The 24,459-nt window shown below is 50.1% G+C and overlaps 1 protein-coding gene across 7 annotated transcripts in view; it reads right to left on the bottom strand.

Annotated features, from left to right (window-relative positions):
• Positions 1–24,459, bottom strand: part of LPIN1 (lipin 1) — a 129,358-nt gene that overhangs the window by 41,603 nt on the left and 63,296 nt on the right. For 3 of the 7 annotated variants that reach the window (XM_060648714.3, XM_078444972.2, XM_078444973.2), the window contains 6 exons: positions 12,953–13,153; positions 12,113–12,208; positions 8,198–8,505; positions 6,237–6,362; positions 3,814–3,921; positions 450–579 (listed from right to left, as the gene is read on the bottom strand). In XM_060648714.3, the coding sequence (XP_060504697.1) occupies positions 450–579; positions 3,814–3,921; positions 6,237–6,362; positions 8,198–8,505; positions 12,113–12,208; positions 12,953–13,153 (969 nt within the window). Of the gene's footprint in view, positions 1–449; positions 580–3,813; positions 3,922–6,236; positions 6,363–8,197; positions 8,506–9,741; positions 9,856–12,112; positions 12,209–12,952; positions 13,154–24,459 lie in introns of those variants that run through there. The other 4 variants (XM_060648734.3, XM_078444971.2, XM_078444970.2 and 1 more) reach the window with 3 other exon arrangements.

Genomic DNA, 24,459 nt, shown 5'->3' with positions numbered 1-24,459 from the left:
CGCCGTTTCTCCAGCAACAAATGACACGAGTTTGTAAAGATGCTTGGCTAGGTCAGCACTATAGCCTGTGGGCAGTGAAATCAGCATTTTTCTGTGAGAGCTAAATATAAACCCAGAAAAGGAAAGAATCCACAACTTTGCCCCAATAGACCTTTCCTGCAAAGGGTTGTTGGTCTGGATTCTTCACAGGAGTGCTTTCAATGTTCACTCATTCATTCGTTCTTTCATTCGTTCATATGACAAATATTTACTGGGGTTACAAGACGCTCTAGCACGTTCTAAAGGCTTTACGATCTTTTTTAAAAATTTGTAAGAATATTCTCAAGATTCTTTTAGTAGACTAGAATATGAAACAAAATTTCTCGAAAGAAAGGATTATGATGCCCATTTCACGTTCTTAGAAACCACCTTCGGTGTATGGCAGAACGGAGGCAGGGGGAGAAACTTACCTTTGCAGCCTGGGGCAATTCTCCCCAGAGCCAGAGCATTTCTAGGTTATTCTTCTGCACCGTCCTATCCACGGCCTTACTGACCAATTCCGAATCACTTTTAGGTGTTGAAGGTCGGGAGCCTGAAGGACTTAAGGAAACACAAATCCACGATTAGACTGGGAAGAGACACTTTTCTTAGATGTTTTCGGTCCACAATTCTACGGTTCCAACAGCCCAGAGAATGCACACAAGCTTCATGACATTCCCACCTGTGGCCACCAGGGGGCCACAGAACGCGCGGCAGGTGGAAGGCGCCTCCCAACGTGGGCCACCTGCCCACCCTGCTGGCGAATTCCAAGAGGAGAAGGGGCATTTAGAAAGGAGAACTGAGGAAAAGGCAGATGACAATAGAAAGGGGGAAAAAAGAGTTGGTTCTCACCTCGCAACCACCCGTCTTTCCCCACCTCGCCCTGAGCTCACCTCCCCTGCGTTTGTTCTCCAAACCAAGTCTGGTAGCTCTCGGCTGCGGAGGGGTCCCGCCTCTCTCAGACACGCCCCCATCCGATTCTACATTTAACACATTTACGAATCCGCGCTGGCTTCGAAAACAGGGACCTGTTTCGCGTGCCAACTTTGCCACAAATGCCGGATGCCAAAAATACACTCGCGTAGCGTGGCAGGAGCCTCTACGTGGAGATTTTTACAAAATACGGGATCTTCCAGGAATCCGTCAAAGACCCACCCGTTGGCTAAGGCTCGTTCTGTAACAACACAGCCTGAGGCTGAATTCTCAGGCCAGCTTTTAAGTGGCTAGAACTTGTGTTCTCATCCCTCTATTTTCTGTATCTCTACTCTTTGGACAGGAACGAAGCCTTCCCTCTGTCCAGCCAAGAGTGACCGGCCAAGAGTAATCACCTTAATCTATAAACTTCTCACAGCATCCTGAACAACATCCGGAGGAGAAAAACATAACTCACTTAATCATTCCCTGCCTTTATTCTCCCACATCATTTCCCCCAGCGTTAAACGATGATACTGCACGAAGCAGGGGATGACCCTCTTCCCCAGACCTTCTAGTCTTGTGAGCCACCACTCACAGCCATGCTTGGCCTCGCGGACCTGAGCTCGAGTTCAACTCCAACCGAATACACCTTCCCGTCAGGACGAGGAGCGGTCGTGGATGAAACCCAACTTGTATCAAACCAACAGGGACCCTTCATGGCCAAATCGGTCCCCAGCTCTGTCATCAAGCCATCTGGACCAGACTAACCACTCTCTCTCCCTCCTCCATTTCACACTGAGGTGCTCATAGGCTGGTTCGTCGCCCATGGCGCCCACTACCCAGCAAACCATCAGCCCTCACGCTCTATTTCAGCGGCATGTGTACTAGACGAGTGTATACAACGGGACACGTCTCCCAACACACCAACACACCCTCTTCTGCCCTCTGGGAAGTGGTCCCACAAGAGGAAGCCGGAGCGCTCCCTACATCTGAGGGGTAACGTGCTCATCGCCCTCCTACCTCTCTTGCTTCCCTCTGGTCCTACAATTACGTTTTTCTCCGAAGGGCCAATGGTCTTCGGGCACCGGTGTGTCCACAATTACGTATTCAGCGTACGTGAGATCTGCGGAGGGGATGTCGTGGCCGCCAGCGTACCTACACAATCGTCATCACAGAAACAGCGCGCTGCGATCGGCTCCCTGTCCTCAACACCACTGCACCCAAATCTCACATCGTCTGCGTAACAAGCTCCTGCTGTTCAATTCTATCACATAAAATATGATCTCTATTTTGTTACAAAGTCCGTGGAACACGGAACTGTCTTACCCGCTGCGCTCAACGAAGTGAAGCCCTTGCCACTGAACTTGCCCTAGAGGAGGAAGGGGGCCAGCAAATTTTGTCTGGGAAAGGCCAGAGAGCAAACGGCTCAAGCTTTGTGGGTTACGCGGTCTCTGTCACAACTGCACAATCCTGCCACCGTGGCGCCAAACTGGCCCCGGACGACGCGGGAACGAACTGGCCGCGTGCCCACAACACCCCGAGGACGGATGGAGGGCCGCGGGTGGCCCCACCAGCTGCAGTCTGCCAACGCCTGCGCTAGGAAGAAGGCAGATGCTGACCACCGTTCTCTCGCGGCACCAACTCCCGAATCCCTGATATTCTGATCCTCTGATGGACGCCACAAGCCATAGGTTTCCCGAGAAGTATCAGGGCTGCAGATTCGCATTCACAGAGAACCAAACCGGGCGTGGAAGCCGTAAGCTAGGAGTCCCGTCTCTCCCGCTCAATACGCCACACAAATGGCGGCACGTGGGCACCACCGGCCTTTGTCCAAAGCATTGGGATCCAGGCTCCCAGAAGGTGAACCGGGGAGAAGACTCCCAACGCCGAGGGTGACTGATGAGAAGAACGGTGGCTCCAAAGTTTCCCACCACCACATACTGGGCTTTCAAGATCAAGGGTTGTTCAAAGCAGGAGGCTTACAAGGTCAGTGACTGATCTTCGTAAGTAATGCATTTATTTATTAGCCACGTTAATAGTTTTCAGGATTCTGGCAGCCCCAGTTAGGCAAGTCAGTTTTAACCGTTCACCGCTTAGCGTACTCTTTTTAAAATGGTCTCTCCTCCGCACGTGTAACCCCCAAATAAAGCACCTCCTGAGACCTGATTCTTTAATCACGAAGAAAAAGTTTCCCACATAGAACTTAATCATAGCTTCGCCGTTCAAGGTTATAAAGTAAGCCATGTAGGTCCACCATGTAGCTTCGAGTATGGGCGACACGGAGGGAAGGAGGCCGAAATCGCAGACCACGGCATCCGAGGAATATACAAACCTATAAAATCCGAAACCTTAAGATCCCCCTGTGCTAGTCTCTGAAATTCCATTCTAGAAATGTTGTGGAAACATGACTCCATTATTCAGGAAGTCTAAAAAGCTATTTAAAGGAGTTATAATAACTTCCCCTATACTAAAGATCTTATAAACTTATTTGCTGAACAACCCTCGAGACAAAAGAAGGATCATATTCCCAACTTTTATTTCATTATTCTGTTTTGCACAGCACTCCACAAAATTAGGAAGGACTCTCTGCTTAATCACTACTAATGCGCAGAGAATCAAATTTAGTAGCGAAGAAAACATCTAATAATCTACAAATGCTTAAAAACATCGAAGGAAAATAATCATCTCTGTGTATTTGCTTCATAAGTAATTCGGTTAGTCGGATAGATTTGTAAGCGTTAGATCAAAATTTTCACTTGCGTGACCTCTACGGGTTTTCTGCATAAATAATTTGGTCAATGGTAAACAGACTTTTACGTAAGAGTTAGAGCACAATTTTTATTAGGGAAGACATCCAAGTGGGGAAAAAAGCCCCTCTACCTTTCCGAAGCATAGAAGTGGGAAGGCTGTGAAGGACAAGAGCTAGAAAGGCCTCCCTCGGCCACAACTGCCAGGCGGGGGGCAGTCCCTTGGCAATCTATCAGGCTGCTGGATACCACGTGATAGACATTAAAAGAAAGAAAAATCATAGGTCAATTAAATTACATTTCATATAAATTCTTTGACTAACTCTCCACAATAACATTTGTAAGAAAATGAACATGCTTAGGCATCCGACTACCGCAGGGGACTAGGGGACTAGCTGTTGAAATCACTAGGAAATCAACACGAATTTTTTGCACCACAAGAACAGGAAACTGCCAAAAGACTCATTTCACTTTCTCTTTCATCCTTCTGCCCATAAAAGATTGTTTTTCTCTGGTCAGAATTTAGTGCTTGATCAAGCTGCATACACCAAAGACTTGATCATCTCTGCTGCCAGCTGTCTCTTTAAAGAAAAGAAAATGCATAATTCCAAGTATGGAAATGTATCTATTTATCCTAATTTGTAATTGCATTTGACAGCAGTCAGACCCACGTGATCTGACATGGTCGCTGTTCTGGATTCAGACAGGAAAACATGAGAGACAGAGAAACATACCCAGGGTTGAGTTTAAAACATTTGTTTTGGGACGCCTGGATGGCTCAGTCGGTTGAGCGACCGACTTCAGCTCAGGTCACGATTTCATGGTTCGCATTATGCTCGCTGCTGTGAACACAGAGCCTGGAGCCTGCTTTGGATCCTCTGTCTCCCTCCCTCTCAATCCCTCCCCCGCTCACTCACTCTCTCAAAAATAAACAAAAAATAAAATAAAACGCTTCTTTTAAATTCTTAAAATGAATGTAGAGCGTTTCAACAGATTTTTCAACCCCTTAGTGGTTTCTAAAGTATTCCACATAGTTTTCTTTCTAAAGTACCATGCTTTTCCCTTAGGATTCATCTCCACAGATCTAGGGGGACAATGGAGGAGGTTCCAGAAAGGTCTAACATCTGCACTGTCCATCACGACAGCCACAAGCCCCACGTGGCTACCTAGCGCTTGAAATAGGATGCGTCCCAACTGAGATGGTCCACACATGTGAAATTCACAATGATCTTACACATTGCGAAATACGTCGTCAATAACTTTCTGAAAACTAGTTATTTGATGATGTTTTGGATATGCTGAGTCAAAGGAAATACACAAAAAGTAACTTCATCAGTTTCTCTTAACCTTTTAAGGATGGCTCCTAGATTATTATAAATGACATACGGAGCTGGCCTTATGCTTCTATTGCACGGGGCTGGTCTGCAGACAGACCCCCACAGGGAGGCCTCACAGGCCCCCCAGCCCCATCCTGGTGACTAACACTCACTGTCACGATCCTGGCTGGAAACCAGGTATGGGACACATCTATTTTTCTGTGACTTCGACCCCAGTGCATGCTGCTGACCGTGCTGTGGCATCAGCAAGGTCACTCTAGTCAAACTTGAACCAGGAGTGTGTTTCGCAGACTCTGGAAGGCAGGGAGGCAGGAAGCCTTTGTGACAGGGGCTCCTACACTTTCACTAGAAACGAGAAGTACCTCCAACACATTAGGAACAAGAACGATCCCAGGAAGCCATCAGTTCGCACATTTGAGACTTTTTTCCCCCAGTGGCCCTCCCTCCACCGTGAAATTTCAGCCCCATGGCCAGACTGTGCAACTGCTTATGTGCTGTGGCCCTTCAGAGGCCACGAGCCATTATAACATCTAAGAAGTCTTTGCTGCCCAGGAGCCAATTTTTTGGTCTCAGTGGGGGTGAGACCATCCCTGCTGAGGACACACGGTTTCCATCTGTCCCCTCCCCAGTTCTTCTGAAAAGTGCTCAGAGGGGGCTCACGTGCTCTCTGAGTTGGCACTGACAGAAGTCTCTGGAGTCTTCGGGAGGGCAACCTGCACAGGGAGCAGGTCTGGTCCTCCAAGTTTATACCGGATTCTAGGGTGACTTCAGACTTCTTCTCAGGGAAATAAATACCCTTGAATTCGGCAGAAGGCATTAAGCATGAGGACAGGGCATCATTCTAACAGCCCAGAACCACCTCGGGGGCTCCTGGAGCGACAGCTGTGCTCCTGAACCTTATCTGAGAGCTAAGTGTCAGGAAAGGCTGTCACCTGTTCTCTCCCACTGACACATAGCACTGAGTAACTTACGTGGTCTTTCCTTCAACGTCACCTATGGGGACCCCAGAGCCACGATGGCAGTTTGACTGGGATATCAGATAGAAGTTGATGGTCTGCCCATGGCCTTTTTCGGTCCTGATCCGTACCTCCTACTCTAAACTGCATTTTTTCACTGTTTACGTCTACTTCACTCTTTTATTAAACACACCTCCTATAACTGACTTCAAATCCTCTGGAAGAGGGTGCGCGAATGCACACGCTTTCCCCCAGCAACCTACCTTGCGCTGGGGGACCACTCTCTATCAGAATTAGGGTACGATGCTGACTGAGGGTAAGTCACGATGGGGGAAGGGTTTTCCTTAGAAACCTCTTCTTGGAATGCAGATAGATCATTAGGGAGAGTTCTGGAGGAAAAAAAGAAAAGACGAAAGTCAAGGAACTATAAGTGATAGATTCACACTAAAGGCAAGTTTCCATTTCATACCGATTATCTCTAAATTGTTTATGGAGTAACATGACCTCCTTCTACCACCCGGGTATACTGCGGGCAGTAGAGAGGGAAAAAGTGAGACAGAGACACATATAAATGTGTTTCGTGCGTTGGCCGAATTGCAAATGTAAAGTGACTGTATTCAAGCACCTGGACTGACGGACGTGTGTGATGGTTACACAGCCTGCTGTATACACTGTGACACCAAAACGAGACCCAGGAGGCTGTCAAGGTCTCGCTGTGCACGGGTGGGGCTGCCGAATAACTGAATGACCACACACGGATGATGCTTCATCCAGCAGAACAAATACGTGATAGAGACCAAAGGAATCTTGTAACTGCAAAATGATTGCAGATCTGTCTCGTTTCAGGTAGAATGCCTTCATTAAAAAAATAGGATGCGCTATTTCACTCACGCGGAGGCCATCTGTCCGTATGTTTGCTGTTCCCTGAGGTATCTATCACCAACCAAGTTCTGGAATGAAAAGCCACACAGGCATGGCAACTATAATAAGCCCAACCATCAGTTTCTGAGCCTGCAGCAGATTAGAGGCTATAGTTAGGAAAAGGGACATTGCCAATTTGCCTGTATTTTTAGCCAAGAAAAAAAATAACGTCCTATTTTGAATAATGAAGCAGAGGGATACGCCTGATGTCCCTTATCCCTTGTTGATGCTAACAAGACACAAAAACAGTCATCAAAAATGATACCGAATGACATAAAAGTCTGAACCATCAAGCTCCCTTACAAAGGAGTTTTTCTCTTTGAAAACTGGCGGTCGTCACCAACATAGTAACACACAGAAGCACAATGTCACTGCACTGTCAAAAGCAAAGCCAAACAAGATGACCGTTAAACCTTGGGCCTAATCAAAATTGAAAACGGGGAAGTTTGTCTGGAGGGAAAACTGGCCATGTTCTACACGTACTTGTAACCTGAAGTCTATCACAGATCAGGCCCTAGCTAGAAGCCAGTCCAACTGCCAGGAACACAACCGGCGTCCAGATAAGAGGAGGCAGGTTCTGGGGTATCTGGGTGGCTCAGTTGGTTAAGTGTCCGACTCTTGATTTCAGCTCAGGTCATGATCTCACGGATCGAGCCCTGCGTAGACAGCGCAGAGCTTGCTTGGGATTCTCTCTCTCTCCCTTTCTCTCAGCCTCTCTCTCTCTCTCTCGCTAAATAAATTAAAAAAATAAAAAAAATAAAGAGTACACAGGTCAGGTTCTGAAACTATGGTTTGGTGCAGGAAGTATTAGTTTGCTCAGTTCTCTGTTCTTTGGCTCTGTCCTAGAGGTCGAAGTTACCAGACGAGGGAGGAGGTCTGATATTACCAGCTGCCTCAAATCTCTATGCTACTTTAAGGCTGGGTCCACAGAATTCTAAAACTCCATCTAAAATGGGGCTCCTGGGTGGCTCAGCTGGTTAAACGGCCGACTTCGGCTCAGGTCACGATCTCACGGTTCACGAGTTCAAGCCCCGTGTCGGGCTCTGTGCTGACAGCTCAGGGCCTGGAGCCTGCCTCGGATTCTGTGTCTCCTCCTCGCTCTCTGCCCCTGCCCTGCTCACGTTCTGTCTCTCTCTCAAAAACGAATTAAAAAACACTGAAAAAAAAATGTGTTTTAAACTCCATCTAAAATACATTACCATAAGAATAAGGAATTCTGGGGAAAAAAAGAGTTTGTAAGAATCATCTTAAAAAGTCAACGCGCCCAACTCGAACACAGGTCCTGCCTCTTGAGAGCACTTACCTACTACCGTCTGGCGGGTCGGCCTCCTCGTCGGAGCTCATCTCTATGGGAAACATGTCTTCGTCCTCAGATGTGTTCATGTTGTCGTCTCTTTTCAGGGTGTCCAGCTGGGACTTTCTCCTCCTTTTTCTTCTCTTCTTCACTAAAGAGCTGCTCGAAGGGGCCTCACTGGGAGGTGAGGCCTGGGCTGACGTGCTGGGGTCCAGGGTTCGGAGCCGATCTACCGAGCTCCTTTTCAGCTGGCACTCCATGTGGGCGGCTCCGTCCGACAGGATAGGGGACGTGGCCAGGTACATGGGGATCACTTCCTACGGGAAAAAATCGTTTTCAGAGTCTCATGAATTTGGGCATAAGGAGCAGGATGCTGCTAAAGGCCGGCCAGGGTCCCTGTAGGAGTCTGAGCGCCCCTGGCCAGGGCCGCGCGGGGCAGGCCGGCTGGACGCCACGTGTGGGGGGTGCGGCGGCCAGACCTGATAGCCGACCACAAAGTCAACGAGACATTAAATGCCATTTGTACCGAATCCTGCGTTTTCCTAATTGTAACAAAGCAAGGTACTTAGTGACTTCAGGCCACCAAAAGCCGGCTGTGTTTGAAATATCTAAAGCAAAGAGGAGAAAAGGGGCTTTGAGGCATTTATATTACCCTGGGATCTGGACTCAATTTTGCATTTCAGTGTGGGTAAGTGTGTGCGTGCATGCTTGTGTGCAAAAGGGAGAAAGAATGTGTATGTATTTTTTCATACGCACTGAATTAAGATGACAGTAATTAAAAAAAAAAAGGAAAAAAACACCTGACAGCCGCCATCCCCAAACCTGCCGACAAAGAGAGCACATCCTGGCACATAGCTGATGATTCGATACTGACTCTCTTCTTAAAAGCAAAAGGGAAAAACACAGAGCCTGTCAATTTAACAGTCGTTTAACAATGATTTGGCAGTTTTTAAAAAACTGTAAAGATCACTGTATTAACGAATGACTTATTTATTATGCGACACTCGGTAACAAGAAGTAAAGAACATACACGGGCGCCTGGGTGGCTCGGTCGGTTAAGCATCAGACTTCAGCTCAGGTCATGATCTCACGGCTGGTGAGTTCGAGCCCCGCCTCCAGCTCTGAGCTGACAGCCTGGAGCCCGCTTCAGATTCTGTCTCTCTCTCTCTCTCTAAGAGGTTTAGAGAACATCCGATGTGCTGCACATATACAATGAACATCTCAGGGCCGAAGCCTCAGGCTGGGAGGGGAGAGGTCATCTCAGCCAGCCACGCAGTGGGCCAAAGTGGAAATGTGGACGGCCTTGAGATGGGGTTAAGAGCAAAGAAGGGTCCACAGGCTGGATAGGGGAGAGGCAGATTGCCGCAGGTTGAGGGGGGAGACCGCATCCTGGGGCAATCTGGAGATGAGGGACGCAGGCTTCCCGGACTTCCGGCGGCCTTCTAGGGGTCGCCAGAGGCAGGCATAAGGGGCACAACGCACTCTGGCCTCCGAAGCCCCGTCCCACCCACAGGCACCCTCAAGGCCAGCACAGCAGGCCCCCGGGTCTGCACCTTCCATGACAGCCTCGCCCCAAACGCGTCTTCAACTCTCACAGTGTAAAATCTGTCCAGAGCTAAGGGACAACAGAAATGTAAAATGCAAGTATCCATCTGAGATGGAAAGAATCGGTAATTCCGAATTAATGCTTCTCAGAGCCTTCCCTTTGAATAAGAAGGTAAAGATTGGCAGGGACTCCCCCCTCCTGCCCCTCCTCCCAACCCCCCCCCTCCCCCGCCGCCTGGGGTTATTGAGGGATGAAGGGTATGGGATGAGGACGCCGGTCCTCCTTTCATGTCACACCTTTGGGTGGGGACAGAGCCTGGGACGGTTTTCCTCTGAAACTGAAATTACGGGCATTCGCGTTAAAGCCTGGAGCTGTCGAGATCTGCTCGTTTCCCATAAAGCGGCTATCTCCCTGTAAAGGAACTCGTCTAGGTGCATTGCACTGAGGAATCACGACAGGATCCCTCAAGGTGGCTTTCTCGATGAAGGAAAGCATTGAAAAGTGGTCTGTCTTAGAAGAAAACGTAGCGGTAAATCGTCACGACCTTGGACTTGGCAAAGGATGCTTAGCTAGGACGCCGAAAGCAGGAGTAACAAAAGGAAACGGAAAGAGATAAACTGGATGTCATCAACATTTCAGTTTTGTGCTCCAAAGGACACCATCAAGGAAGCGAATAGGCACATATAAGGAACTCTCAACAACTCAATAATAAAAAGACCAAAACCCAATTTAAGAAAGATCTGAGTAGACATTTCTCTAAAGAAGATATACAGGGGCACCTGGGTGGCTCGGTCGGTTAAGCGTCCGACTCTTGATTTCGGCTCAGGTCATGATCTCACGGTCTGTGGGTACGAGCCCTGCATCGGGCTCTGCGTGGACAGTGCGGAGCCTGCTTGAGATTCTCTCTCTTCCTCTCTCTCTGCCCCTCCCCGACTTGCGCTGTCTCCGTCTCTCTCCAAATAAATAAATAAACTTAGAAAATCGACATTAAAGGAAATATACAGACGGCCAATAAGCATGTGAAAAGATGCTCAACATCATTAGTCATCAGGGAGATGCAAACCACATCGAGGCACCCCTCCACACCCCCCAGGGCGGCTGGAATCGGTCAGCCGGCAAGTGTTGCTGAGGATGTGGACAAATCAAGACTCTCCTGCACTTCTGGTGGGAATGTAAAACGGCGCAGAGCTTTGGACAACGGTCTGGGAGTTCCTCAAACACTAACCACGGAGTTGCTACGTGACGCAGCAATTTTACTCCTGGGTACACACCCGAGAGAAATGATAACGTATGTCCACACGAAGGTGCAACATTACTCATCACAGCCAAAAGGTAGAAACATCCCACGTGTCCCTGAGCGCACGAAGGGATACACAAAATGGGGGACATGGATACAACGGGCTGTTATCTTGCCAATACGGGCTACAGAATGGATGAACTCGGAACACATGCCAAGTGGACGAAGACAGGCACAAAAGACAACATGTTGTAAGACTGAATTCGTGTGAAGTCCAGAAGAGGAAAACCTATACCAGCAGAAGGCAGGGTGGTTGCTTAGAGCTCAGGCAGGAATGGGGGCTTGAGAATAGGCAGGTAACGGCTAACGGGTACAGGGTTTCTTTGTGGGGTGATGAAAATGTCCTGAAATTGACTGGTGACAGTTGCACGTACCTTACAAGAGACAATACTGAAAAGCCACGGACTCGTATCCTAGAAATGGATAGATCATCTGGTACCCAAACTGTATCTTAACAGAGCTGTTAAAGTCTTTAATAAAAAATGCAAGGGAGGGGCGCCTGGGTGGCTCAGTCGGTTAAGCGTCCAGCTTCGGCTCAGGTCACGATCTCGCGGTTCGTGAGTTCAAGCCCCGCGTCGGGCTCTGTGCTGACAGCTCAGAGCCTGGAGCCTGTTTCAGATTCTGTGTCTCCCTCTCTCTCTCTGACCCTCCCCCATTCATGCTCTGTCTCTCTCTGTCTCAAAAATAAATAAACGTTAAAAAAAAAATTAAAAAAAAAAAATGCAAGGGATTTGGTCACTCGCTAAACAAATTAGAACAGTCAGCCCTCTGGGATTTGACACACCAGTGTCAAAGCTGTATGCTTTGGACAACAGCTTGGATGTGCTTTGGTTCCCATCTCCTTGGACACGGTGGGCACGCGGAAGCAGGACCGGTGAGCCTTGTGTGGACATAGCACACACCCACCCGTCTGGCGCAAAAACCCCTGGTACAGGGAAACAGCCGCCCTTCTCTGCCGTGATGGTCTACACCGCCCAGCACGAGCATTACTTCGCCACACAAACTTCCGCTGCGTCCTCTAGATAAGCACTGCTCGAAATTCAAAACTAAGAAGTAACGCTGACCGCCCAGCCTTCCTTACCTGATCACTCTCAGTCTCTTGAACAAAAAACGCTTCTCCATTGTCTCCCAACTTCATGTGCAAATCCACGGATTCCCCGTTGATTTCTATGTCAACCTGAAGGAAAAAACACACCCCACCGCCACAGGAAACCTCATGGGGGATGCCGTGTCCTACATACACATATTTGAATCACATACATCCCCGAAGGATCTCACAATTCCAAACCTCAATCAATCCATCCAGACGTGCTCTCCGCCATCGGAAGTGGAGTCTATTTGCCCCCCACCCCCCACCCTGAGCCCGGGAAGGCTTGCGATTGTGCACAGCAAGCAGAGCACAACAGAAGTGGCTCTGTGAAACTCCCGAGGCCGGATCAGAAGAAGGCAGGGTCCACCTGGCTCCTTTCCTCTGGAGATGCTCGCCCTATATCCAGCCGCCGTGTCGTGCGGCCACCCAGGCCACATGGAGAGGCCACATGTGGGCATTCTGGCCAACGCTCTCAGCTGAGAGCCCAGCCGAGGGGCCACCAGCCATGTGAGTGACCGCATCTTTGGAGCGGGTCCTCCAACTGAGGCTCCAGATGGCAGAGGGCAGAGAAACCCCAGCCTGGCCACGCTCGGTCTGAATTCCTGACTCACAGAACCCACGAGCTTAATAAGTAGCTGGTTTTTGCCACTACGTTTTGGAGCAATTTAACACCACAGTTGGAGATAATATACTTGTCAATTCAGTGACCAGCCCCTTCCAGTGTGAAGCCACGATCCCAGAGGTCCAAAGCTCTGTGTACAGACAGAAATACGATGATTTTTCTCTGAAGAAAGAAACTGTACCCCAGGTCACCGGGTCCTACGCTCTTACCACTTTCTCTCGGGAGCGCAGGACCCCCATCTTCCCAAAGCGCACGTGGAAAGGGGAACACTGAAGGCTCCCGTTGGGTTGGCGGACGACGATGATATCAATACATCCAGACAGGGTGGCAGGATTCAAGCCCTTGTAGAGTTCCTTCACGGTGACGAACACCTGGCCCGCCAACTGCCCAACGTAATTCATGGTTTGAGTCTGGAAAACAGACACACAAACACACACACAGACGCATAAACAATTAATTCAGAGAAGGCCATCTCTCTAGAGTCAGTCCAAACGGGCTCATGGTCACGTCAAACACATGTGTTTACACGTGTGACTTTCACAGCTTGTTCACATCATCTTGGTCCACCGGAATGAGCCCGCTATCCATCTACCCCCGACCCGGTCAGCAAGCCCACAAACCTCCATGGCAGCGGCCCCAGGAACCCCAACTGGTAGCACTGGGCTCTTCCCCTCTGGGCCTACGGTTCTTGCTTACGGCACCCTTACGGCCCCTGCCAGCCTCACTCTGTCGTCACACGTAGGTTTTACACACGAAATCTTAAGACTCTCGAGAAGAGACTGTATTTGCTACCTCTTCGTATCTATCCCCCCCCCCATGCCAAAGAGAACAGATATTCAATAATATGAGTTGAAAAAAGTGGCTGTTTTCACTTGAGAAGGAAAAACAATGACTTTTATTTAGAACAACCTCCATCCCGGTCTTGGCCTGCCTATCTGACTCTGGCCCATGACTCCAGGAGACATTCATCCGAACCACTTTGGTTTGTCTGCCCAGCTAATCAACTGAAGTCCGGTCAGCAAACACCCGGGCGTCTCCTCTACAAGGGGCCTGGTGGCGGGGACACAGAGATAAAAAAGACCAAGTCCCTGTCCCCTGAAGGGACCCACAGGCTCATGAGGGCGACAGAAGTAAAACACAAGGAACTAGAATATGTCACTGCTATGTCTGTTCTAGGCAGACGCTAAGGGCCATGACCCAGGGAGGCGGAGGGGCCACGCCAGGGCAGGGAGGTGGGAAAAGGTGGACCAGAGCCCTGCAGGGGGTGCTGTGCCCGTGACAGAGGACATGCAGGGAAAAGATGGAGCGTTTGAGCCCCGCTGGGAGGTCCGGACGTTTCTAGGTGGCAACGCAAAGCCACCGCAGATTTGGGAACGACAAAACGATGATTCGATCCATGATTTCAAGTGAGTGTCATGATAATGACGTGCAGACTGGCCAGAAAAAGCCAGAGGCTGGAAGACTAAGTGGCGGCTGCTGCTGATGGTGCAGACAAGACTCCGGCCCGAAAGGAGGCCACGAAGAGGCAGCCGGACGTGCTCGGGTCCAGGGGCCCGGCCGTGAGCTGGTGCCATATTCGGGCTCCACGGCCGCCTCAGTGCTGGTCCTCAGCGGCCCACCTGCCCACCTCGGCAAAGCCCACCCTCCGGTTCCACGGTCTGGCCCCGTCGCGTGCCCCGATGTGACTCACAGACTGGCCCACAGCCCTCGGGAGCCAACCCTGCAGCCATCGTCTGCCATCCACTCCTCCTGGCTCTGCCTCCCCGGGCCTCGTGCTCTCAGAGGTGACTGCGCCCCCCCCCCCCCCGGGGTACCTGTCCTCAGGATGCAGCTCCCTTGGGGCTCCCTTCTTGCCAGCCTGCGGGTCCCTTCTTCCCCGGCTTTGCTGACCTCAAGCGAAGGCCCGGTCAAACCTGCGCTCCCCTCTCCTCTCTGTGCACTTGACCGGGCCTCCTGAGGCCACGTGGCTTCACCACCTGAGCATGGAGGGTTTGCACGTTCTGACTTCCAATCGCTGGACCCCAAGACCTCACCCTCCCTCCCACCCATCACGCCCCGATTCGTCAAGGTGACCACCCGCCCTCCATGGGGGTGTGAGGGACCACGCTGAGCCCACCCATCTTCGGGTCCCTGACAATGATCCCGGCGACCACGACCTTGAGTACGCACGCCTGTCCGTGACCTGTTTGCGCAGTTCGGTTCTATGAACTTTCTCGCCCTGATGTGTCCCTGACTTAGCCCTGTGGTTTTCCTGTCACTTGGCAAAGCCAGATTGTCCCGGAGGCTAAGGACCAAGCCTTCTCTTTTCAAGTGAAAAAACCAAAAACTACCTTTCATAAGCCTCACCTCAACTCCTGTGACGTGTGGAAGTGAGAGCAGCACCCCAACCCCCCGCTTTACAAATGAGGAAACCGAGGCTCAATGCTGGCTGGCCAAACGCCCTGCAGGCAGGGGGCAAACACGAACTGTTGATTTAGGGCCAACTTAGAACAGGCCAGAACCCCAACAGCAATGAACAAAACCTCCAGAGAAAAGAGCGCAAGAAAGCCCCGACTGGCTCACTGTACAATTTTAAGTGGTACCCTCTGGATGGCCACCACCCGTCTCCCCCAGAAAGAGACGAGCAGACCCTTCCGTGCACACATGCGGAGACGCGCTCGGGCCAGCCTCCCTTAGACGGGGTCTGCGTGACGCGGCCCGGCACCCACGGCTAACGCAAGTCACGTGGACGCGAAAATAGAAAACGGCATGATTTCTAAATCTGTGTAGCCGTGAAAGCTAACTGACTTCGTGTAACAGGGGAGAGGGGACCGTTCCTGGAGATGAACAATGCGGAAAAAAAGGATTCCTTGGAACCTTGATACATCTTGGTTTTGTTTTAGGGTTTTTTTGTTTGTTTTTTAAAGATTTTATTTATTTTTATTTTTTTTCACTTTTTAAAAAAAAATTTTTTTTTTTATAATTTACATCCAAATTAGTTAGCACATAGTACAACAATGATTGCAGGAGTGGATTCCTTAGTGCCCCTGACCCATTTAGCCCATCCCCCCTCCCACAACCCCTCCAGCAACCCTCAGTTTGTCCTCCATATTTAAGAGTCTCTTCTGTTTTGCCCCCCTCCCTGTTTTTATATTATTTTTGTTTCCCTTCCCTTAGGTTCATCTGTTTTGTTCTCTTAAAGGGTTTTTTTTAAGGAAGCCTTATGCCCAAGGTGGGGCTCGAACTCATGACTCCGAGATCAAGAGTCGCAGGAGCCAGCCAGGGCCAAGAACCCTGATATTTCTTCTAGGGAATCATTTTACCAAAACAAAACAAAACAAAAAAAAAACAACGCACCACCTCGATGTTCAACGTAGATTTTAATATACAGGACTCACCGAGAGGGGTAAACCTCTAACTCTATAGCCAAGTGTAAGCAGCATGAACATTTTTGTACGATTTCTCTCACATGACCAGGTGCTCGAGTGATTCTCACAACAGCGCCGTAGACACGAGGCCTTTCAGACAAGGAAACTTAAGGACAAGCAAAGGTGCAACAAGGCAAACGCCCAAGGTCACAGGCCTGGGTTCGGAGGCGACCTCTGATTTGGTTCTGTCAGTCCCCCTCCCTTCTTCCTGGCCCCTTCCGGCTTCATCACCCTCAGCCGTGGGCCCTGCTGGTCCCTGAGGGACAGGTCACCGCCTCCCTGCATCGAGGCCCCCAACCCGCGCCCCAGCCCCTGCCCCTGCTCACGCGGCCGGGGACCCACCGGCCAGCATGCCGTATTCCCAACAAAGAGAATGCTCGTAACTGGATGGTACTCCCACATGTCGGCATCCCAGCTCCTCATCTGTGAGACGAGGACATCTGCCTGGGTGACCTGCGAGGTCCGATGGCCTGAAAATAAAGCCTGAAAGGGCATCTTCAATAATTCAGACTAAATGGTGCTCTGCTCTCCCGACCTCAAGAACAAAGCTTCCCTCCCCCGTGTCAGCGAGCAAACTCAAGGCTGTTGTGCAGAATCTGAAGATTTCGAAGGTGGCAGGACCCTGGGTTGTTATTCTGACACCTCGTTTGACAGAAAGAAGCCCAGACACGGAAGGTGACAGGCAGCGCTCCCCGTCTCCAAGAGACGGAGCGGGACCCCGAGAGCCTGATTCCTGGTCCTGCGATCTTCCCTTCGTGCGTGGTGTAATTTTCCCACCACAAACAACTGGAAGTTACTTTGCTATCTTCAGCTGCCCCTTCTATTGAATAACGTATTTGCCGATCGGAAAATATCTCCATTTGGAAGCAGGGAGCCTGTTCCAAATGACAGGTTCGTGGCCCCACCTGGCAATATGCTCCTCAGTGTCTACAGGGACTGTGTTAACCAACCACGGAGAATCTTTTAGGAAGGGGACTGCTTGGACGAATACTATCTGAAACACGGGAAAAACACGGGTTGGCAAGGCTGGGAAGAAACTGGAATCTATGTGTGTTGTTGGTCAGAATGCGAAACGGTGCGGCGCGGTGTATGAAACAGTACAGAACACAGTTCCTCAGAACATTAAAAACAGAATTACCGTATGACCCCGCCATTCCACTTCTACGTACAGATCCCCAAAAACCAAAAGCAGGGTCTCAGAGAGATTCTTGCACGCCCACGTTCCCAGACGCGTTATCTCAATGGTTCCACGAGGTGGAAACCACCCAAGTGTCCCTTGATGGATGATGAACAGATAAACAAGATGTGGTGTATACACCCAATGGGGTATTAGCCTTAGAAAGGAAGGCAATTCTGATATTCGCTACAACGTGGATACACCTTGAGGACGTCACGCTAAGTGAAATAAGCCAATCACATAAGGTCAAATGCCTTATGTACGATTCCGCCCACATAAAGTCCCTAGAGCACGGAAATCCCTAGAAACAGGAAGTAGAAGAGTGATTATTACCCTCGGCTTCAGGGAGGAGGGAAGGGGAGTCAGTAAGAAACAAAAGCTGGAGCTGGAGGGAGGGATGGACGCGCCAACGGGGTGAAAGTCCTCATACGAAGGTTCTGAACTGCACACCTGCAAATGGCTGAGACAGTCCCGTTTTCTGTGACGTGTACGTCACCACAATTTTAAAAGGGGGTGAGCGAGAACACTGTACCAACCAGAAGTCATTTCAGGAAGATGAATAATGTTTGCCTGGACCCAGGAGGCACGGGACAGCCTTTCAGGGGAGGAGGGGGGCGCCCGGTTCACCCCCAGCTTCTGCTTGGCTGAGTGAGGGGTGCAGGCAAGTCGGGGGGCGGGGGGGGGGGGGTCCATGGCTCTTTATCTCTCCTCTTCCAGGATTTCCTCTAAATAAGCGCTGGGCAAATACTGGGCGAACCCAAGAACAGACGAGCTGGACGCCAATCTCACTTCCTCGGATCTGTTCAAAGTGAAAGGGCTCAAGGAAGAAGGTAAATTGATTTCCCTCAAGATAGGAAGCCAGACCAGCCAGCCTGAGATGGACTCCGTCCCTTCACCGGCTCGTCAATCTCATTACCGTCCTCCTTCCCCACGGTCACTACCACTCCGGGTCGGGCAGCGAGGGGAACGTCTTGAAGAACAAAGCATCTTAACTACCTCAAGCATAACCCAAGTACCACCTGTAAAAACACAAAACAAAATGCTTACGCATCCAGTGGGACAGAGGGGCACGCTGGAGACACCTGCTCCTTACTCACCCCAGACCGAATCCCTGTGAAGTCTAGTGGTTTTCATCTCAAAACTCGGCAAATGGCTGCTTCACCCGACAGGGCTTCGTGTATCACGTGAAATACGATCCCACAGCCTATTTCAGTGGTATTTTGAGGAGACGTAAGCCAAACCCCACATAAACATCGTCTGGCCAAACGAGGGTTCTCCAGACTCTACTGTGGGTTTTCGGAGGTTAAGAAACATATAAGATGTCATACACATAAATGTATAAATACAGATAAATACATATTAAATGTTATTTGTATATTTTATATTTATATATATTTTATATATATTTTATATATATGTGTGTGTGTATATATATATATGTGTGTGTGTGTATATATATATATATTTTTTGTTTGTTTGTTTGTTTGTTTTTTAAACAGGGCATCTTCTAGCTTTCCAGAAGATATTCTGAGGCTATGACATCTTATGGGAATAACGTCTTTCTAGACAGTTTTCCCTAAATTAGAAACTACTGTGGTACTTATATTAGAGCCAAACAGATAAAACACAAAATCCAAAAGCATAGGGGCGCCTGGGTGGCTCAGTCGGTTGAGCGTCCGACTTCCGCTCAGGTCATATCTCACGGCTCATGGGTCGGGCTCTGTGCTGACAGCTCGGAGCCTGGAGCCTGGAGCCTGCTTCGGATTCTGTGTCTCCATCTCTCTCTGCCCCTCCCCCGCTCACATTTGGGGTCTCTGTCTCAAAAATAAATAAACATTAAAAAAAATTAAAGCGAAAAGACAAAAAAAAAAAAACAACAACAACAATGGGTAGCACCAGTTACCCCGTTTCTAATGCAGAACCCAGGGCACCAGGTGGGTGAGACGCTCAGAGTAGCGCGGCCAGCAGCAGAGTGAGGGCGGGAGCCCAAGCTGAACCCCGAGACTCCCCTGCTCTCCTCCACGTAGTGCTGCTTCCCAATCTCGGTGCATGAAACCGGTATAAATGGGTGAGGCCCAGTTAAAGAAAATCGGCCACGTGGCTTTAGAAAAACAGATCTAAATGTCACGTAATATTCAGCCCCGGTGGACAGGGTACCCAGTGCTGTATAGACGACCATAGATTGCAATTAAAGTCAGAATTACGGACAGGACTTTCCAGAGCCGGGGGGCACAGTCTGTGAGACCAGGCTTCTAAGGAAACTGGCTCATTAGAGGGACTGAGCTCACCATCAGTGGTGGTCTCACCAAAGAGTCTAAACCACCAGGTGGCAAAAACGTTGTGGAGACAATTCAAGAATTTGATGGGGCTCTAACCTGATGATTCTGTGACCTGCTCGCGGCAACACCATGAAATCAAGTCTTCACTCCAAGCAAGAAACCAAGGGTGGGGGGGGGTAGGGGTTTGGGTTGTTTTTGTTTGTTTGTTTTGTCCCATCACAAAAATATTCCACCCGGGCAGATCGCCTCTGCAGCAGCCTGACAACCCTGGGAATGAGGGGGAAAGTGCTAAAATTTACAAACAAGAAGAAATAAAGAATGAGAATTGTGGGCTCCCAGGTACATAAAGTTCATGAAGACAATGCTGCAAACAAAATTCACTGCAAATGCATTCAAATAACAGGCTCTTAAGACATTTCTTGTCCACAAACAGGCCATGACACAGGAAGGAGAAGAGTCTGAAAAACAAGGGCACTTGGGTGGCTCAATCAGTTGAGCGTTCGACTCCTGATTTCGGCTCAGGTCAGGATCTCACGGTTCCTGGGGTCGAGCCCCGTGTAGGGCTCCACGTGGAGCATGGGGCCTGCTTGGGATTCTCTCTCTCCCCCGCTGCCCCTGTCTTGCTCACATTCTCTCTCTCTCTCTCTCTCTGTCTCTCTCTCTCTCTCTCTCAAATCAAAAAAAAAAGGACAAAGTCTGAGAAATAGGAACTGCACAAAATATAGGGTCAGATGGTCGGACTTGATTGTCCCCCTGCAAAATTTGTGAGCTCTGTGCTTGGGAGTAAGGTATTAACACCACATCTCTGATGGAACCTCACCATCATGAGCGTGAAACAAGATAACTTAGGAAAACCCTCTGCCATTAGAGGACAGGTGGCAAACGTGACTCATTGTCACTACCTCCCTGAGCAAGTCACTAGACCAGTCGGACTCTGCGGTTGGCTCTCAATGGGGTATTTTCGCCATTCACACCCTCTTCAGCTACCTCATCTCAGGGTCTCCTGGGAGGTAAATTCTAAGCCTTCCCCCACGGCCCTCAAGGACTAGAAGGTCAAAACACCTTTCTTTCTGTCGGAAGACTTCTCTAGCATTTTCCCCCACAGAATGATTCATCATTTCCTGGCACCAGCCTGCCCCTGACCCACTGCCCGCGCACACAGGGCAAACACGCATCGTCGTGGCAGGTGCCCAAGGAACACCTGTGGAATCTGGCTTCACGGTACATCCGGGAGCTTCGTGACTGGGAACCGACCCAGCATCAGCCTGGGGTGAAGCCTCGGGCTCCTGTTCCTCTGAGCAGCAGCAGGTTCTACCCGGACACAGAACTGCTGCTCTCAAGGGCCAACGGACACTGACAATTTAATCAGCCCCCAGCCTGCCAGCTACTTTGGCCAAAGGAGAACCACCTGAGAGGCTCCTAAATACCCAGAATGTACTGGCGACACCAGGCAAAGACAGTACAGCAGTGAACCGCCGTGGCACAAACCACAGTCCATTGTCACCTACCATGAAGGCTGGTACGCTGTCCAGACGGCGATAATAACAGAGTTTAAACTATGTATCCCTTCCTCACAATGGTGCGAAACAAGAGTTTTCCCATCTTGCAGAGAAGGAAACTGAACTGTGGAGTTTATGTATGTAAGTTGCTCTGGGTCCCGATGCAGGTAAGGGGCGGAAGGAGCATTCGAATCCAGGAGAAGTCTGTATCCGACTTTGGGACCACCCTACAAACCTCCCAAAACACTGGACAGTCGTATCTCTGTACAGAGACGCACACGCAGACTTCAAGGGACATATGCAGGAAACTATAAGGCGCAGTAGATGCAAATATGTCCGCTTCTCCAATGGTGAGGCCAGAGCTCCCCACGGCGGTCCGTCCTAGTAGGTCACTGCCTTCTCCTAAGCTGGTGCCCGGTTGGGAGACTGGTCCGCTTGCTCCACAGATACACCTGTGCTTCCCAGTCGGTCCAGGAGCAGCAGGCCAGCCTCACCCTCTGCCATGTCCCGGGGCAGTGGCGGGGGTGGGGGGCACACAGGTGAAGCGGGAGCCCAGAAAGGGGTTCCTTCCGTTTGAGTTCAAGGAGAAAAGGGGCAAGATTTTACTGGTCAAGTCTTAATACTCACGGATAAAATCGCCCCCTCCTCCTTTTATCCTGATCCACCTTAAATGTCAGAAAGGTGTCTCTGAGGACAGGTGAGTGACCAACCAATACCGCCCCCCCCCACACACACACACGGATCATTCCTCCTGTCACGAGGCAGAGAGGACACAGATGCTCGCCGTGTACCTGGCTCTGGGTTTGACACCAGGTAAGATTAAGCCCTGTCCTTGAGAAGCTGGAAGTCCTTCTTCTTTTTTTTTTTTTTTTTGAAGTTTATTTGCATGTGAGCATGTGTGTGAGCAGGAAAGGGGCAGAGAGAGAGAGAATCCCAAGCAGGCTCCACACTGTCAGCACCACGGGGCTCGAACCCACAAACCGCGAGATCATGACCTGAGCCGAAACCAAGAGTCGGACGCTTAACCGACTGAGCCACCCGGGGAACCCTGAAAAGCTGGAAGTCTTAGATCTTAATTGGCTCAGTAATTAACAACTGAATATGGATGCCCATTTAGGACTTTTCTGAAAACTGCAGAATTTGCCTTGGAGAGTGAGCACCCTTGTGTAGTATTTAAGTCATGTGGCTTTTAGTTAGGACTGCGGTTCCTCAAAGATACAGTCAAATGTGCTTCCCTGGGGCTCTCTCCCCCACAGGTCCTTGAAGCCTGGGGATGTCTCATTCTTCATTGTCCTGAGGCCATGTGAGGACAGCTACGTGACTACCCCCCTGCGCCCCCTGCACCTGACAGGCGAGGAAGGTGCTGTCAGCACCCCAGCCGGGTCTCAGAGGAGTCGGGGGGGGGCCTCCATTCACCACCCGGGCTGTACTCTGAGCACATTCTGTCTCCGTGTCCAGGATCCAAACCTGACCAGCTCGTTGTGAAAACACAAACATTGTGCTGCAGCTGGGGCTGCCCAATATCACATTCACCTGGGAGGTTAGGAGCTGAGGGTGCATTTTCACCCAAAGCATTAAAAAAAGGGGGAAAAAAAAAAAGACAATTTCTAAGAAATCCTAAAAACGGTCTCATGACTAATAAGGCTTGCAAGAAAATGACACTGGCTTATAAATAGCGTGTCTGCCTCTTGTGATTTATATTAACCACACAGAAGTCTTTTTTCAGAGCCTGGTGAATTGATATTTATCAATCAGCAGGAGTGATAAGTTACACATAAACGACAAAAAGGAAGGGGTGACTGGGTGGTAGTGTGACGCAGAGAAAAGAATACCAGCCCCAAGGTCAAGAGGCAGAGAAAAAGGGGGCGCCTGGGTGGCTCAGTCGGTTGAGCGTCCGACTTCGGCTCAGGTCATGATCTCGCGGTCCGGTCCCTGGGTTCGAGCCCTGCATCGGGCTCTGTGCTAATGGCTCAGAGCCTGGAGCCTGCTTCGGATTCTGTGTCTCCCTCTCTCTGACCCTCCCCCGTTCATGCTCTGTCTCTCTGTCTCAAAAATAAATAAATATTTTAAAAAATTTAAAAAAAAAAAAAAGGCAGAGAAAAGAATACCAGCCCCAAGGTCAAGAGGCAGAGAAAAAGGGGGCGCCTGGGTGGCTCAGTCGGTTGAGCGTCCGACTTCGGCTCAGGTCATGATCTCGCGGTCCGGTCCCTGGGTTCGAGCCCTGCATCGGGCTCTGTGCTAATGGCTCAGAGCCTGGAGCCTGCTTCGGATTCTGTGTCTCCCTCTCTCTGACCCTCCCCCGTTCATGCTCTGTCTCTCTGTCTCAAAAATAAATAAATATTTTAAAAAATTTAAAAAAAAAAAAAAGGCAGAGAAAAGAATACCAGCCCCAAGGTCGAGACCCGTATGTTTCACCCCTGCCCCACCACTCTGGCAGCACTCTCCACGGCCAACCTCTTCCCCCCTTGCCAGTTCTGGACTGAGCATGGCACTGCGAGAAGCTTCTTGAACAAGCGTCAAGTCCTGTGTGTGTCCATACCGATGAAAGGCGAATCGGGGCCTTTACTGGCATGCCAGCATCCATCAGGAAACACTCCCCACCACAGAAAGAAAACTCGCCAGAAAAGCTGGAGATGCTTCTAAAAAGCTTGCAGGTCGGACCACGAGTACCTGCTGACAAAAGTGATGAGGCGGAAAAGCCAGCTGGCCCGAGCGTCCCCCCACCAGGACCCTTTCTGAATTAAGGCAGATCACACGGAGCCCGCGATCATCACAGCTCAGCTGCAGGACCAGAGGGAGCGGAGAGCCGGCTCCCAGGCGATCCCGCGGGAAGGAGGGCGCGTGTGCGGAGCGTGTCTGGATTGAGGGTGCTAATACCCTGCAGGAAATAGAGCAAAGGCCCAGGAAGTTTTCTCCTCCTCCGATGCCCCCCACCACGGGCAGGTGCGCCCCCCACTGGAGCTACTCTGTACAATTCCTGGCACGCAACAGATGCCCATAAGCATCAGTCAGCCCGTCTCACATGGTTCCAGAAAAGCAGCCGTTGGCTAACGCGTGGTCAGCAGGAGGGAGGTCTCGGAACTTCTTGCCTAGTTATTACATCAGGAAAATCAACGTTTCACCCACAATCGACAGAATCTTTCTCCAGACCGCACAACTTTGCCAAGACACTCTGCTTTCTTGGAACGTCTGCCAAAATGCAAAACCCCTGGCCACACCCGTTCATAACCACCCATCTCTAGAATCTTAATGTCCGTTGAAGGTGGCCTCACGCTAACTGTATGGAAAAACAAATGGACAAAATACAGAGAGGGTTCACAGAGAAAGAGATCCGTCTGGTCAATGACACATGAG

The sequence above is a fragment of the Panthera onca genome, chromosome A3 (genome assembly GCF_046562875.1).
Source record: "Panthera onca isolate mPanOnc1 chromosome A3, mPanOnc1 haplotype 2, whole genome shotgun sequence".
In the NCBI taxonomy this organism is placed as follows: domain Eukaryota; kingdom Metazoa; phylum Chordata; class Mammalia; order Carnivora; family Felidae; genus Panthera; species Panthera onca.
This window is presented reverse-complemented; position numbering and strand designations above follow the sequence as displayed.